Below are 16,264 nucleotides of genomic sequence, written 5' to 3' on the forward strand. Positions count from 1 at the left end.
CTGACTAAGGTAAATATTTGAAGCTGGCCCTGCTCTGAGCAGCTCAATGAGTAAAGGAATGCACAGAGGTTCTTTCCAACTCAGAATCATGGAACAGGCTGGGTTGGGAGGGACCTTTAAAGGCTGTCTGGGTGCAGCCCCCCTGCCATGAGCAGGGACACCTCCCACTATTCCAAGTTGTTCAGAGCCTCATCCAACTTGGCCTTCAGCACTTCAGGGATGGGGCACCCACAGCTTCTCTGGGTAACTGTGCCAAGGCCTCCCCACCCTCACTGTAAAAATAATCTTCATCCAGTCTAAATGGGCCCTCTTTTAGTTTAGAACCATTACTTTGCCTTGTCACAACAGGCAATGCTAAAATGTTTGTCCCTAACTGAAACCACTCCATGAAATGCATAAAAAACAAAGACCTCTATAGCTTTTTGTGCTATGAACTGAGAACAATAAAAATTCAAACCAGAAGTTTGCTCCCGGGTTTAGCAGCAAAAGACAAGGAACCAATCACCAATCCAAGGGAGTTTCAGCATTTCCACATCAGTAAGGTGACTCCTGGTGAAAATTCACCTCAGCAATACACAGGACTTGACACAGCAGGCACGGCCAACTTCAACACTGAACTTGTGAAAATTGAAAGCTCTTACTGGATAAGGGAACAATGCCTCTGCTCTTAATCCCAGTGACTCAGTTTCCTGAAACCTGTCTACCAGAAAGCTGCACCCTGGATATGCTGTACGGAGGGCAGAGCACTCCCAGCTGCTGCAGCAATCAAGGATGGTGTCATTCTGTTGTTTTCTTTTCCCCCATGAATGGTTGTGTGGGCAGAAAACAGGCAAGTTTCATCTCAGGTCATATGAGCAGAAAAAGTGACTTGGAAATTCTTGCAGAGAACTTAAACCTTCATGTTGCTGAGGAAAAGGACTGTAATTCCCAGTAGGAACAGGGCACAAACTCAGATGTGAAACCAGGTAATGGCAATCCTGCCTACAGCTGCTGGGATCACAGATTTTCACTCTGACTAGTGCAGCCTCCACAGATCTCTGGGGAAACAATGTCAAGTCCTTTGCAATGCATTTTCTCCTAAGGAAAGCTCCACCAAGACTGCAGTATTTAACTTCTCAAGGTTTGATCTCCAGTGTCACCACAGTGGTGCTGTATCCTCACACACTCAAGCATGGAATCCTCCTGTCCTTGCAAGCACTGTGCAGCATTCCTGTGATTTATGGATTGTCTCTAACATCAGAGCTATAGGGATAACTGGAAAATAATTATATTTGCAGGTAGTCCAGGTGGGGATCCAGGCTTGTAGCACAGGGCTCCTCCCTGCAGAGCTGTGATGCTCAGTACACTGCACACGGGTTTGTTCCCAGATTTTAATATACATCACATTTACACATCACTAGTAAAAATCTGTACACTTCACATTACAGTACGTACGAGCCACCAGCTGCTAGCTAACACCAGAACACTGATGAAGCCCAAGACAACTGCCCTAAAACAGGCAGGGGGGCTGGCCTTCCCCTCCAGGGAAGTTTCTTTGGGTTACATATTCTGACAGGACACTGCTTTCCAGAAGGGCAAGCCAAGGTGGTGAACCAGGTCCCAGAAATGGACCTGCAGCTTTTCTTCCTCCTCCAACAGCTGCTAAGAGCTGCTTGCTCACACTCCAGCTCCGGATGCCTGGGATTCTGCTGGGATTTTGTGTCTGCAGCATCATTTCTTCATCTTCATGTCTGCCTCGATGGCGCAGCGCCGCCCTCTGGTGCCTCCGTCCTGCTCGCAAGGCAAACAAACAGAGTTACACAACCCACAGGAACGGCCCTCCGGCACAGGGGAGGGAGGGACACAGGGAAGGACAAAGGGAATTCTGCATCTGGCAACAATTTTTCATGCCTTCCCATCAGGAGAAAGGGAAGCCGTCCCTGCCAAGGCCTGCCTGCAGACCTACCTAAAGTTGGATGTGGATGCAGCAGGGTGCTGGGCTGGGCAGCATCTCTGCACTGCTGGAGCCAGGGCACAGACAGGCAGCACCTCTGGCCCACACAGAGGCTTTTGGAGCCTGGACAGTGCAGGCTTCCTCCTAAGCAGCAGATTCTAGCTTAAGGTGGGAAAAGGAAAACTGCTGACTAACCTACCTTATCAGCTGCTGATCCCTATGGAAGTGCTGCTCCAGCTGAGTGACCCTGGCACTAGCTCCCTAGTTCCTCCACACAGCTCCTTTCCACGAGCAGAAGGTGAGCTGAGAGCTTCCTCTGATCCTCTCTCTGGCTGATCTGCTGCCTCTCCTGGAGTACTCCTCTGTCTTTAGATAATGTGAGAGATAAGGACAGCTCTCCATCTTCCTCCTCTCTCTCCTCACAGTAACTCAGAGACTTGGGGTTTCCCAGAGGGAATATTTTTCCAAACACTTCCAGATCACCACGGGCACAGAGCAAGATATTTCTGCAGAGTCTTTTTTGCTTTCTGAACCAGGAGCAGATAAAGGACACACAGCTGACTCCTCACTCTCCCAAGACCTTTTGTACTGCCTTGGCCGTGTGGAAGGGGCAGCTGTATAAACATGAGAGATGTAGGAACTACAGGACTGCACCACTTGGGTTTGTCTTCCCACTTACAAGGAAAGAAAGCAGGAGAGAAGTCATGGAAAAAAGCAAAAGCAGATGACAAAACAAAAAACACTTGGAACCAGAAGAGAAGAGTGAAGCCCCACCCGCTCACCCATTTTGAGAGGAAGGGACTGAGATGTCTCCTCTCAGCTCACAGTGGTGCAGCCCCCAGGTCAAACACACCCTGCTGCAGTGCTAAGGATGCTGTGACAGTGCAGGGATCACCCAGACAAGGAGCAGAGCACCTGGCAGCAATACTGCAGAACCTGCTGGAGCCTTTCAATACTTACAAAGAGAGAGAGAAGGAAGGCAGGAGAGCCCATTGGGACACTGTCCTGTTAAAAGGCCAAACAGAAGGACTCATCAGGCATCAGCTACGGAAATGCACACACCACACAGAAGCACTGAGCCCACACATGAGCATAGAGGAACATGTGCCCCACTCCCCTTCCTGCAGGGCGTCAGTCTTGTGCAGCAGGAACATAAAAACAGACAAAAGAGGGATACTGAGAGAGCCAGAATGCCAGGAAAGGGATATTCCCTCCACAGCCACAGCAAGTTTTCCTGGTCTACCAAACAATTCCTGCTCAGTCCAGCTGTCACTAGAACTCAGCAGGCAGCCCCTGCTGTCACAGTGTTGTGTGCACCAGAGAGTACCTGAGATCACTTCATCAAGTTTGCATAGGTCTTTATAAAAGTAAAAACCACAAATCTTCATTGCTTAGATCAGCGTGGAATTCAAAGGTTCTCTGGTGTATTTTACACAGCAAACCAGAGGTGACTTGATTCTCTAGCTCTAAAAACCTGACTAGGAAGTGAAGGATATGGCAATTCCCTTCACCTTTCTGCCATACCATAGAATCACAGAATCTGTGGAGTTGGAGGGGAACCACAGGATCATTGAGTCCAACTCCCTGCCCTGCAGGCCCATCCCCAAGAGTCACACCATGTGCCTGAGAGTATTCACACCTCTTCCAATACTCTGTTCATTTCCCTACAGTTTTTATCACCTGTTTTTAAGAACAGGTAATAGAAGTGTTTGTATTACAGAAAAAACTCATGAGACCCGCCTCTGGCATGCTGTACAGAACTGAAATCTAATCAATAGAGACATTTAAAGCAAAGTTGTTCATATGAAGATGCTGGTGTGAGAACTTTTGCTTCAATGTGTGGGAACTTCATGCAGTATCTTGGGATTCTTCAGAAGATCCCAAGCGCCCTTGCACAGGGTGCAGCATTCTCACCTTCTCTGAAGCATCCTGCTTGCGAGTGGAGTCTCGCCCCCGCAGGCTCTTTGCACTGATCCCTGACTCTGATGTTTGCATCATCAGCTGTGTGGCCAGAAATTGCTGCAAGGAAACCACACTCTGTTAAGATTGTCAAGCAAAACAAGCTCAGTAAGTGCATGTCAGTTACCTATCACAGACCACAGGCTGGGAATGATTGGGTCAGAGGCAGTTTCAGTTCCTTGTGCGCTGCTCAGAATAAGTTCCCCAATTTACCTCAGAAGCCACAAGTCCTGAGGAACTACAAAACCCCGATTCAAACTCAGCCCTGCCAGCTGGAACATTCTGCTTCAAAGGATATTTTAAATAGCATAAATTCACAGGGCAGTTTCATGTGCACTTTATATCAACATAAACCAGCACAGCCACCCAAAGGAGCCGTGGCGTCCCCTGTCATTCACTGTTCTTGTTGCTCGTTTCTGTTCCTGAACCACACCCTGGTTCTTGCTGGCCTAAGCATTTCCCTGAAGGAAATTACATCTGACATTGGTCTGGGATGAACATATAAAATATTCTGCTGTGTTACTTTTAACTCACCCACAATCTAGTTCCACACAAACACCTGAGCTACCATGAGAGAGAAGCAGGGAAGGGCAGGACCCACTGCATTCAAACACACTGGGAGTGAAACTGTGGCACAGCCAGACCTATGGACCAAGGCAGATCTCTGTCCTGCACTGGCCTCAGCTCAGTACTTCACCTGGATCTGCTCCAGGACATCTCTCTGCATCTCCACAGCCATGTGGTACACGTCATGGTCAGAGCTGTTGTACATCACTGCATTCTGAAACATCAGCATAATGTCCCGCTGGAACTCGGCCGTGGTTCGGATCAGCCCGTTCTCAATGTTCTTTTTGATGGTAGATAAATCCATTGGCCTGTGAAAGAAATGCAGGCAAAATTGCAACAGAAATGCTTAACTCTTTCCCATCTCCTTTAGAAACAGCCCTGGGTCTATAATGTGCTTGGTTATAGTGTCTATTTTATTGAGCTGAACAGGTTCTCCCTCATGGGCTGTGCTCCCCAGTACCAAGGCCTGGGTCTCAGAAGACCCAAGGTGTCCAGCAGTTTCCTGGAATAGTAACAACAGCCTCAAAGATCTCTCAGGAGAGGCATCTGCCTTCTCCAGGCACCACTGACAGAGAAACTAAGGAGCTAGAGCTGCAGCCACTGAGCTTGAACTGTTTACAAGAGATTTCAGCAGCTAGCAGGGAGTTCTGGTAATTTTTCCAGAAAAGTCCACCATCTGGGACAGCAAAAAATACTCATTAGAGAACAGCTTTTAGGAATTTCAAAGGTTAAATCCTACTCTTGGACAGAAACTGGGAGAAACAGATCAGTTTCACTTTACTGATAAAATGTTCTGCGTAAGCCAGTGTACTTCACTCAAAGTCAGGACTGTGTACAGACACGTGTCTGATGATGACTGCTCTTGGGGAAACCTGCTTCTGACTGAATCATGTCAGAAAAAGAACACTTTTCCAAGTCTGCACAGCAGGCAAAAACTGCATTGTTGCCAGAAATCCCTACAAATATGCAAACTGAGTTCTGATGACAGAAGACTGCTGAGACTCACCTCTGCACGATGCTGTGGTAGCCTGGTGCTATGTCATCAGTTACAGGCTGTAAGAAGACATTGGCATACCTGCAGAGAAAAACAGTCCGCTCAGTGCCTGCTCTTGCTGGTAAATATTTGTTTCATGCTCTCCTTTTAATTTGTCTGTAACAATATGATTCATCATCTCCCAAGAGAGATAAGCCTCTGAGATGGGAGAGTGGAGACTTGTCTAGGATTAGTCACTTCTTTCTGCCAAGACATCAAACTCGCCTGTGATTAGCTGCTGCTCTCCAAACCAGCATGATGGCTTTCTTCCAGATCTTCTGAGCCTGTATTGCTTCCTGGTCCTCACTGCACACTGAGCTGGGAAGAGAAGAACATAATTCCTTCAGGAGCCTGATCACTGCCTCAGAGCACAAAACTCGTCGTTTGTTTTGTCCTTGACATGCCCATGCTAACCCACGCCAAAGACAGATGGAAAAGGCGGGAGCTGGTACTGGAGTGCTGTCTGCACACTTGTAAGCAAGAACCAAACAAATCACCAACAAATTCTCCCTTAGGATCCACTCAGCAAGCCAGAAATGGGGATCCTGCAGTCCCTGCTGTGTGCCCTGACACTCACAACTGCGAGGAGGCCGGGCTGCTGGGGATGGAGTCGGCGAGCGCGTGCGACTGCAGGGGCGCGTTGTGGACGCTGAAGCCGTCGTCGCTCTCGCTCACGGGGGGCTCGTTATCCATCTCTGAGAGATACCCCTCACCCTGGTCTTCTTCTTTGGGCTCCTCCAAACTGGCAGCCTCACTGGCACCGTCCTCATCATCCTCCTCACCCTGCCCATCCTGAAACACAGAGTCCATCAGCTGGCACAGACAGCTACAGCAGCCACTCAGCGCCTACAAAGCAACTACGGTTCTGTGAGCAAAGTGGTTTTTTTGTGAGGCTGCTGACAACTGCACAGGCACTTCCACAAAATCCCAGTCTCTCCAGCCTGCCCAGCTTGTCCCCACAGACCCAGAAGCACAAACATAAACACCTTTACATTCTAAAGCCATCTCCCCTTCAGCTGCAGACTGCTCAAAGTGCAGAAAGCTGAACACAAGCTTTGCCTTTCAGCAGACAGCAGCAGCAACATGCTGCTAATTAACTCAAGATGACTAAAACCAACAGGGAATTACCTTCATCTGACTCCTAAACAGGGCTTGGGCCTCCTCCTTCATTGATTCTGTGAAAGAAAGAAATGCAGAAAGATTGATTCTCCCAAGCAGCCTTTCCTACAAAAGCTCCTGCACCAACGCCTACTGTCCTGCAGTAATTACCACTGTTCCTACAGGAATCTTTTCTCCCTCCTCCCCAGAAAACCTGAACCAGATAACTAACAACTATCCAGCTAATAATGTTGCATGTAAAAGATTTCCTAGCTTAATTAAGTTACCTGACAGCTCAAATTTGTGCTGAACATCAGCCTGTGAGGAGTCTTCACTCACATTTGGGACTTGTGGAGGGGATGAATCATCATCAGGTGGGGTCTGGAGGGAAGAGAAATGCACAAATCTAGATGTTTGTGTCAGCTTACTTCAGTGAAGGTGTGGGCACATCTCACTCACCCTAGCCTAACTCCAGGCAATGAGGTTCACTGAGCACCTTCCCAGCAGCAGTTCTGCACATGGGTGGGGGGAAATACACAAAGGTACTGCCTAAAGCAGAGCTGCTCTGCACATCAGCAGCCTGACTCCCAGGAAAACAGTCAGTCACATTCACTGAAGGGTCACTTCAACCCAGCACTCATCCTTCCTCTAAACTTTGCTCCTACCTGCCACAACTGCTCCTCTTTCCCCACACCAGTTCCAGGCAGCCTCTGTGACCACATACCTCTGCCTTCACTGCATTGAGCACTGCATCTTCTCCCTGGGATGACTCTGTTTTGACTTCAGGAGTCTCTCCCGATGTTACAGCTGCTCTTTGATCTTCTTCTATCTCTTGGTTTCTAAGCTCTGGAGTTTCTGTCACTCTTGCAGTTGCTGGTATGGTTTCTTCAGGGCCCAGCTGACTCTGGTCCTGCTCTGCAATCTCAGTCTTTATTTCCGACCCCAGCTCACTGATGCCCATTAGGTCTCTAATTCCTTTTGCCTCTGGCTCCTCACACTCCAGTCTCTCCTGCTTCACAGTCACAGACACTTGTGGCATCTGGGCCTGTTTCTCATGCTCCTGACGAATTGAATGCTCCCACGGGCCAGGAAGGGTCTGAGGGTCATCGGTATCTTCACAGAAAGAAGACAGAGCAGCTTCAACAACTGCTGCATCCAGGACTTCAGGGTGGTCGTCTACCTTTATTGTCAAAAGAAACACACAGCAGTGCAGGACGAGGTCAGAAACAGGGATTAAAGAAAAGTTCAGGTTATTTGCTACTGAGACAATTGTGGAAATCCCAGTCTATTCCATTTACAAAGTTGCCTTTTTTGCAGCCAGATTTGTATCACTCCCTGTGAGAGTTTCTCCTGAAGCTTCAGTTTCAGAAATATGGCACTCCTGGAAAGGATTCTGTGAGCAATGCTCAGCTGTCTGCCAGAAACATGACCCAAACCCTACTCTCCAAGGAATAAAGACATTTCTTTTTGTACTCTGAAAAGGAGCACCAGTGTCAGACAAGCAGCAGTGGTGTCCTGTCCTGTTGATCTGGAAAATGATGGTGAGAATGTGTATTCTGGAATAGTTATTTCTTGTTCGTTTAAACTAAATTGGTGAATAGCAATCATTTGAGATTAACCCAACTGAATGTGCAGCAAAAGGCACTGGCACTCTGCTTTCCCCATTTACCTTGTCCTCAATGATGGCTATAATATTTCCAACCGTATCAAAGTCCAGCTCTTCCCCCGTATAGGACACTGCAATATCCATTTTTTCAGCGAAATCCAGATCTTCTTTCCCATCCATGCAGTGATCTTTGGAAGATCCTGCAGTGCTGCCAGCCCCAGAACCCAGGCACTCTTTCTTGATGGAATCAATGATCATTGATATTTCACTGCTGTCCATGGACACTGTCACAGTGTGGGAATCAGCCACTGCCTCCATGGAAACACAGGCTTCAGGCTGGCTCACTGCACAAAGATGAGAGGGACAGTCAGAGACCAAGCTGGAAAAGTCCCCACATAAACAAACACTGCAGTGGGTAACACCAAGCATCAAACACAACTATCCCAGGCCCATCCACCCCACCACAGCTTAGATTAATAAAAGACAAATACGGGTTTGCTTTCCCACAGGAGAGACAAAGTGAGATTCCAACCCTTGAACCGCAGTCAGCAAATCACCAGCACCCCCCCCAACACCCAGCAAACCCTGTTTAAAACCATCTGTTTCCTCCAGAACCCAGCCATAACCATCCTTCTTGGCCAGGATGGCGAGTCTGAGGTGACAAAGCCCAGCTGAGAGCTCGCAGGGCGCTGATCCCACGGGAAGTTCTGCCTTCCAGCAGGACGTGAGCTCTGAGTGCGTGGTTGGGGACGCACCTGTGGCTACGCTTTCTGCAGCTGCAGCTGGTGGCACAACGGCTGGTGCTGACAGCGTGGGCATCATGACAATAGTGGCCTGGGACACAGGCTCTACGGGGGGTGGCAGGAGCTTAGCTGGAGGCTCGCTGGCAACAGCGGAGAAGGAAGCAAGAGGTGAGGTGAACTGTGCAGGACCAGCTTCTAAAAGCCGGGAAAGCGTAGGAGCACCTAACAGAGAGTAGAAGGGAAAAGCACATGAGCAAGAAGCAGCCACCACTGAAATCCACAAAGCCACCACTGGGCTCTTCACTGCCTGGTGGCTTCTTCTGGGAAAAGACACAGAGATACCTATAAAGAGTCCCAAAAGCTGTACAGAGAACCTGCACCAAAAAATGCACAACTCCCATTGTGTGTGGAGTCTGAGGCAGAATCATGCAGCTACAGAACACTGTACCCACTGTAAGGGCTGGACAGACTAAGCCACACATTCACAGAGATGCCCTTCCAAAGGCTCATCCCAAAACAATGATGGGAAATCTGAAAAACAGTGCTGAGAGAGCCACACAAGGTAAGCCAAGACAAACAGTCGTCACAGGAGCTGGGAGGGAGCGGAGGGGATTTCCTTGCAGGTTTTTCCTGGAGAATTCCTTTTACATCAAAGGCTGCCATTCATCTTAGCTGTAACTTCCAGTCTGAATTTACTAAACTGTCTGGACTAAATTAACAAGTCTTAAAAAAACAGATGTGGATAAGAAAAGCCATATTACTTGTATGGAAGTCTGTATGAATGAATAACACATGATCTCAATTGCAGACAATGTGATTAAATCACTGGTCAGCAGGAGCTGAGGGAAAAAAACTTCCTTAGGCAGGTTGTTCTAAAAGCCCAATACAGAGTCTTGTACTGTCCCCCTTCCCCCCACTCTGTGGAACTTCCTCTGGAGCTCAATGGACGAACTCTCAACAAATCTCTAAGATACAGCAGAGGGAAGGCACATGAGTTCTCCAGATCCACAGGGAGCTGTGTTTGACATGTTGGGGATCAGATCTAGACCACTTTTTCCCCAACTCCCTGTGAACAAACCCTTTCATTCTACATTCAGATGCCTGGTATTAGCCAGTGTCCAACCCAGAAAACCAGACTGCATGGATCAGGACTGGATCAGACCAAATTGTTTCAGTCATTCTTTTAAGGATTAGGGTCTTCTTAAAAAGTAGGGGTGAGATGGACAGGGCTACATAAATAGGAACACAACTGATAGAGAAGTCCCCAGACCAGCCAGGTAGGCATCATCCTTCCCCCAAGAAAATCCACACACCAGTCTGAAGGTAAATCTTAAGGGAGAACTGTAAAGGAAAGGCCCAAGTTACCTGAAGCAGCTGGAGATGCAGGGACAGCACCAGGTGCTGACTGCATTTCCCCACTGTGCAGCACTGGAAGGACACTTCCTACCTCCAGCAGCACTCCAGAGCTGTTCATGTGACCAGAAGCCACTGCCATTTCGTTTTCACCAACCTGTCAAAGGAGGATGAGACTCAAGTTCCTGGAGATACCACCACACCAGTGATTCTCTGCCAGATGTGCATCTCCATGAACAGCACCAGCATCTGGTGTCCCAGCATTTCCTCTGCAGTTTTTATTCAGGTTAGTCCTTGCCTGAGGCCCCTCACACAAGTGCAGAACATGACAGTCTGAAACTGTTCCTGTTCTCAGCTGTAACACAGCTGCAGGCCAAGTGCATCTTTTGCTCTATCACAGTTCTTCTCTTCAAGGACCTCACAATCCTTTACACATATGAGTCTCCCTAGACCCTGAGATGGCACACAAATATCCCTTGTTTTGAGTTGAGAGAAGCAGAAATACCAAGATGGAAAGTAACTTGATCAAGGTCACACAGTGAACCTATGATGGACCTTGAAACAGATGCAAACCCAGTCCTGTTCCTACAAAGGAAACTCAGCCTTCCACAGCCAGGACCTTTCCCTGCCCCACTTTATGTTACATCCTGCAAACACAAAATCCATGGAACATTTACCCAAGCTAGCAAATAGAAAAAACCCTATATCTGACTACTATGAAGAAAAAAGTCAACAGCAACACACCTACTCCATCACACAAGCACTAACCCAGGGAATCTGTGTCACAAGCAGCTGATGGCTGCTGTTTTCACACTGGACAGTGTCAGCATCTCCTAAGACTTCCCAAGTCACTAACACCACAAGTGGGTTTTCATCACAGTGATTTTAAGAGCTGTCTACAATTAGGAGAAAACTGAAGCAGTTCTGTATAGGTCATAAATGCCATTTAAGGATTCCCTACTCTTGTACACATTAAAAATACTGAAACAGGACTTCTTGACAAGGTGTAAAGAATTGTGAGCCCAGTGTAGGAATCACCAAGAATGTCACAGAGGCTTATGGGGATGATGCTGACTAACAAATTCCCTTCCCTGGGGAGAACAATTTCCCCTAGCAAACCCTGCAACTCCAACTCCTTATGACTGAGGGGACAGCCAGTCCTAAGTGCTGCACCAGCCCTGCAGTCCTGCTGGAAAAGGGGCTGACCTCTGCAGCTCACAGGGGTATTTATACCTCTCAGATTATCACTTCTGCTGGGACTCTCACAAAACTGCACATTTTTAAAAATTCTTTGCAGATCCCCCTTTTTCAGTGGGAAAGTCTGGAGCAAATTGTTTGTGTGCTTGCATATATGAGCAGAGAGCTCCATACCAGCCTGGGGCTTGTGGGCAGGAGACTGCCCTTCTTCAGCAGCTCTGAGAGCAGAGGGGAAGGAGGCGGAGTTGCTTTTTGTCCTAGCATCTTTTTCTGGGGTGAATCATCAGTGACTGGGGTCATGGGGGCATCCAGGGGAGCAGAGCCTGGAGGGGTGTCAGGGATTCCAATGAAGGAGGCAACTGGGGTGCTGGGCAATGTCCCTGGCGTGACCTGAGAAAGAGAAAAACCACACTGTTCAAAGCCACACTCCACCACACGGACCAGCCCCGCTTGCTGCTTCCCCCAAGAGCATTGATCCAGCACACCACAGACACCTACTCCATTCACTCACTGCCCCTACTCCAGGCATGTGCTTTCACCCTTTCCCTGCCCTGCAGAGCCAGCTCCCAGGCACTCACAGACTGCCTGGCCAACCCACTGATGCCCCTACAAGGCCTCTGATCCAGGCACTGGATCACCACAGACAGGGAAGAGGAGATGGATCTCGAGCAGCACTGTCACCAACCACACTGCAGCACCTGAAAGCTGCACAGCAAGGCAAGGGCTTCTCCCCAGGCCCCTCCTCTGTGATGGGTGCAGAGCCCCACGTCCCAAGCTGGGCTTTCCCTCCTACCCAGAGAAGGATCCTCACCCCTGGGCTGGCCTCATCCCCAGCAGGCTGGGACAGATCTCCGAGGGAATAATCCCCGCCCGGGGAGGTGGAGCCTGCAGGAGAACGAACCATCACCCCCGTCAGCCTTCGAGGGGGGTTCTTAATGGCCTGGCGAGCTGCAAGAGAACAGAAACTACAGTGAGAGTCTGTGACTCCATCGTGGACAGTCCCCAGGAGTTACCTTTGACTTTAACCTGAAGGATTTTAAGAGAACAATTTATGTTATAGGAATTTCTTGCACCCCACTAGGCTCAGTTCCCAAGTAATACTGACTTTGGGTAATGCCCTCCAGCTGCAGGTTTCTCTAGCAGTTTGGTGTTCACCACCTCCCACCACCACATTAAATGCCCCAAGAGTTATGAAGAACTAAACATTCAGAATAAAAGTTTCTTCCTCTTATCTTGAGTGACCAAGGGAAACTAAAGGTGTGAAAAGCCTGACATTCTAACACAGAGCTCCTTACCAACCCTGCTTTCCCTTGGATACACCTTTCCTGAAGGTTTTATTCCTTTTTCAAAAGCCTCTGCCTTTTACCCTGTTATAAATATAGTGCTGGAAAGAGAATACAGCCTCTCTCTCCAACCCTAGGGTCAAGGAATTCCTCCTGCAGGTCTTAACAAGAATTCAGTATTTTCTAAATGTTCTTATGAATATATGCATTGAGGAAAACGAAGGCACCTCATTTCCAGCTCACCCTGATAAGCAGCATCTGTAGCCTTCCTCTTGACCTCTGCTTCCTCCTCTTCCATTTTTTTCTTTCTGTAAAAAGTACAAAAACCTGCTGTCACAGGGTGTCTCAGTTCTCCTTAATTCCCCCTTCAAAATTCCCCCCTTTTACTGATGCCCACCCTGTTATCTCCAGACAACATCAAACCACTCAGGCTCAAACCCCCCAAGGCGAGCAGCAGAGCCAGAGAATGACACACAGGGCAGGAAATTTCACTTCCAGATGATTGCCAGAATGGAGGCTGCAAACATGGTTCTGCAAGCCATGGCCAAGCTCTTTACTGAGCAACTCCAAAGGATGTTCCACACCAGCTGCTCTCCCCCAGTGCAAGCTCTCAGAGGCCAAAGCATCTGCCCAGCTCCATTTCTCTTAACCCAAACTATGTGGAGCAAGAGATGCTGCCAAACAGAGTGTCAGGAAACCACAATCTGAGAAGAAATAATGAAATAACCCACATCATAATCTCATTGCACAGCTCCTCCAGTCTGTTGTCCATGTGTCCGGCCTGGATCAGCTCTGCATCCTTCTTGAGTTGCCTGCAATCATAAAATCTTTTTACATTCTGATCACTGAACTGGACACCTTAAGCAGCATTTTCACCCCAATCACCCCCAATTTTCATCCCACTTGGATTACTTTTTGAGGACAGGACTCTCAGGTGTGCAACATTTTAAAACCTCTGTCATGTACCTGTATTTTTCCTGTGTTTCTTTAATAATTTTCTTCAATTCCTCAACCCTCTCAGCAGTCAGTTTCCGCACAATAACATCTTCCACTGTCTCCACAACTTCTCCCTTCTCACCACGTTTTCTTCTACAGAATAAGAGAAAAGAGAAACTTAGACACAAACCACAAGAAAACTCAGTTCCTCTTTCATAAATGGCTGCTTTCTGTCACTCATGACATGCTCATCCAAAAAAATCAACTTCCTCCAATTCCCTTAAATTATATTGGGCAGCACAATGTTCAAACAATCTCTTCAGAAAATTTCACTCATATCACAGAGCTGTAGTGACAACACTGATAAGAAAACTGTAAGAAACCATTGCAAAATAGTGACAAATACAAAACATCTCCCATCTCAATCCTTCTCTTTTCTACCCCTACTCTGAATGATAAATTTATGTGTAAAGTTTCTGACCAGTAAGGCAAATATGCAGTGTTTTATTCCAGCCAAATAAATATTAACTTTCCCATCTGAAAAACCCTGATGCCACTGTCCCACAACAGCTATTCCAGCTGAATTTTCTCATTCTGAAATGCTCCTTTTGGGAGGAATTGGTTGGAGGACAAAAAGTAATTAAAGAGTGACAAGGACTTTGCTGCAAGAACCCAGGAGTGCCCCCTGAGCTGCTGCAGGCTGTGCTGAGGTCACACTTTGTACTCACTTTGGGGTCTCTGTGGTCTCCAAGAGCTCTGAGTACTGAGATGCACAGTGCTGAAAAGAAACAAAGGAAGTCAGAGGACAGTCTGCTTGCCCAAACAGCAGGACACACCAAAATACATGGACACCCACAAATTCCCAAGGCAAGGAATTTCACAGCTCAATCGCACGCCTGGTGAAGGATCTCATTAGTTAGCCTTACTTAGTAACTGTGCACTGGATAAAGCATGGAACAATGAATCCTAAATTCATTCTCAGTCTGGCTTTTCTGATTGTGCAGAGATTTTGTGTCCAAGATTCCGATGTCAGTGCCTTACCTTTTGTGAAAACCAGTCAGGTGGGCGTCCTGGCTCTGCAAAAGGTTTGATGGCTCTGCTGACTGAGACCCTGTGGGAGGGAAATGACAAGTCACCATCAATTTACCTTTTCCCCCAATCAACATGCAGAGAAAAGATGAAAACCTCTCTTTACCTCATTGAATAACCCTGCTACACATGATAATCTCACCAAGGATTTACAAGTCTCAAAAATATTTACCTGCTTCTAATAAACCGTAATTTCACTCCTTTGCTTTGAAAAGCAAGTTTCTTGTATCTGATTATGTGACTACATTTCCACAAAACCCTTACTTTAGGGAGCATAAAAATATAGTAAAACAGAGCTATAGGTTCAGTGCACAGGAATCTGTTACCAAATATCTTTGTTGTCCACAACTCACCTCATCTAATTATGAACACAGAATCATAGAATGGGTTGGGAAGGACCTTAAAGATCATCTTGTTCCAATCCCCTGCCATTGGCAGGGACATCTTCCACTATCCCAGCTGCTCCAAGCCCTATCCAACCTGCCCATGGACACTTCCGGGGATGGGCAGTCACAATTTCTCAGGACAACCCTTTCCAGTGCCTCACCAGCCTCACAATAAAGAACTTTTTCTTAATCTCCAACCTAACCCTCCCTTTCTGTGTCTGAGGCCATTCCCCCTTGTCCTGACACTCCATGTCCTTGTTCAAACTCCCTCTCCAGCTCTCATCGTTCTTTATCTTGATTACCACACCTCTGGGTTCACTCAGTAGTTATGAAGCCAACAAAATGCCTGTGCAGGTACACCCTGCACACCTCTTACACCCCATTTTTGTTCTGAACAGAGGCAGCGCGGTGACAGCCCCGTGCCGTGCCCGGGGCTGTGCAGATGCCGCCCGCCTTTCCCGCTCCCGTACCAGTTCTGGTCGCCGCTGCGCATGACGGAGGAGGCCAGGCAGAGCTTCTCGCGGATGGACCAGGGCTCGGTGGGGCCGGCGCTCAGTAGTTTGTGCTCTGCGGGACAGGGCAGGAGTGTGGGGACAGTCCCGGCCACATCGGAACTCGAACCCGCGGCTCTACCACCTGGCCCCGCCCCTCCCCAGACCCATAGGCCCCGCCCCGCGCCCCCGTTGGTTCTTCCCAGGAGGGTCCTCCGGAACCGCTCCGTTCTCCTCGGGCCATTCCCCTGCCCCTTCTCCTCCCCAGCCCCGCCGCCGCTCGCTCCCCGCCGCGTCTCCCGCCCAGCCTCGCACTCACTCCCCGGCCCCGCCGCCATCTTCCCCGCCCGGCCCTGAGGGCGGCAGGGGCGGCACCGCGCGCAAAGCCCGCCGGGAGGCGGCCGAGCGCCGCCACGCCCCCTAGCCGTATGCGCGCACGCGCGAGCGGCCGGTTGCCCGGGGTCCCGCCCCCTCCGTCCCAAGAGCGGGCGCTGATTGGTCGAGGGGCTCTCATGCCGAGCTCCCATTGGCGGAGCGGGCGGGCGGCGAGGTTTGAAACGCCGAGCGAGGGGCGGCGTGAGCGGCAGCGG

The 16,264-nt window shown here is 48.8% G+C and overlaps 1 protein-coding gene across 1 annotated transcript; it reads right to left on the minus strand.

The window, feature by feature from the left end:
* Window positions 1–1,356: 1,356 nt before the first annotated feature.
* Window positions 1,357–16,034, minus strand: BRD8 (bromodomain containing 8). The gene is made up of 21 exons (XM_059483828.1): window positions 15,994–16,034; window positions 15,654–15,750; window positions 14,750–14,819; window positions 14,437–14,486; window positions 13,739–13,861; window positions 13,504–13,584; window positions 13,016–13,080; window positions 12,301–12,437; window positions 11,664–11,879; window positions 10,305–10,449; window positions 8,952–9,161; window positions 8,260–8,540; window positions 7,315–7,770; window positions 6,878–6,971; window positions 6,621–6,667; window positions 6,070–6,284; window positions 5,718–5,810; window positions 5,466–5,534; window positions 4,590–4,767; window positions 3,848–3,952; window positions 1,357–1,770 (listed from the first exon to the last, which is right to left on the minus strand). Exons 1-21 carry the CDS (start codon window positions 16,010–16,012, stop codon window positions 1,711–1,713), a joined length of 2,811 nt encoding a protein of 936 aa, XP_059339811.1. The 5' UTR covers window positions 16,013–16,034; the 3' UTR covers window positions 1,357–1,710.
* Window positions 16,035–16,264: the final 230 nt, after the last annotated feature.

The sequence above is a fragment of the Ammospiza nelsoni genome, chromosome 16 (genome assembly GCF_027579445.1).
Source record: "Ammospiza nelsoni isolate bAmmNel1 chromosome 16, bAmmNel1.pri, whole genome shotgun sequence".
In the NCBI taxonomy this organism is placed as follows: domain Eukaryota; kingdom Metazoa; phylum Chordata; class Aves; order Passeriformes; family Passerellidae; genus Ammospiza; species Ammospiza nelsoni.

Excerpts from the sequence above, each read along its gene's own strand:
- BRD8 (XM_059483828.1), bottom strand. Across the intron at positions 14,820-15,653 it reads CGCAGCGGCGACCAGAACTG|GGTCTCAGTCAGCAGAGCCA; the intron begins GTACGGGAGCGG and ends TCCCTCCCACAG. Across the intron at positions 5,535-5,717 it reads AGAGCAGCAGCTAATCACAG|GTATGCCAATGTCTTCTTAC; the intron begins GCGAGTTTGATG and ends TTTTCTCTGCAG.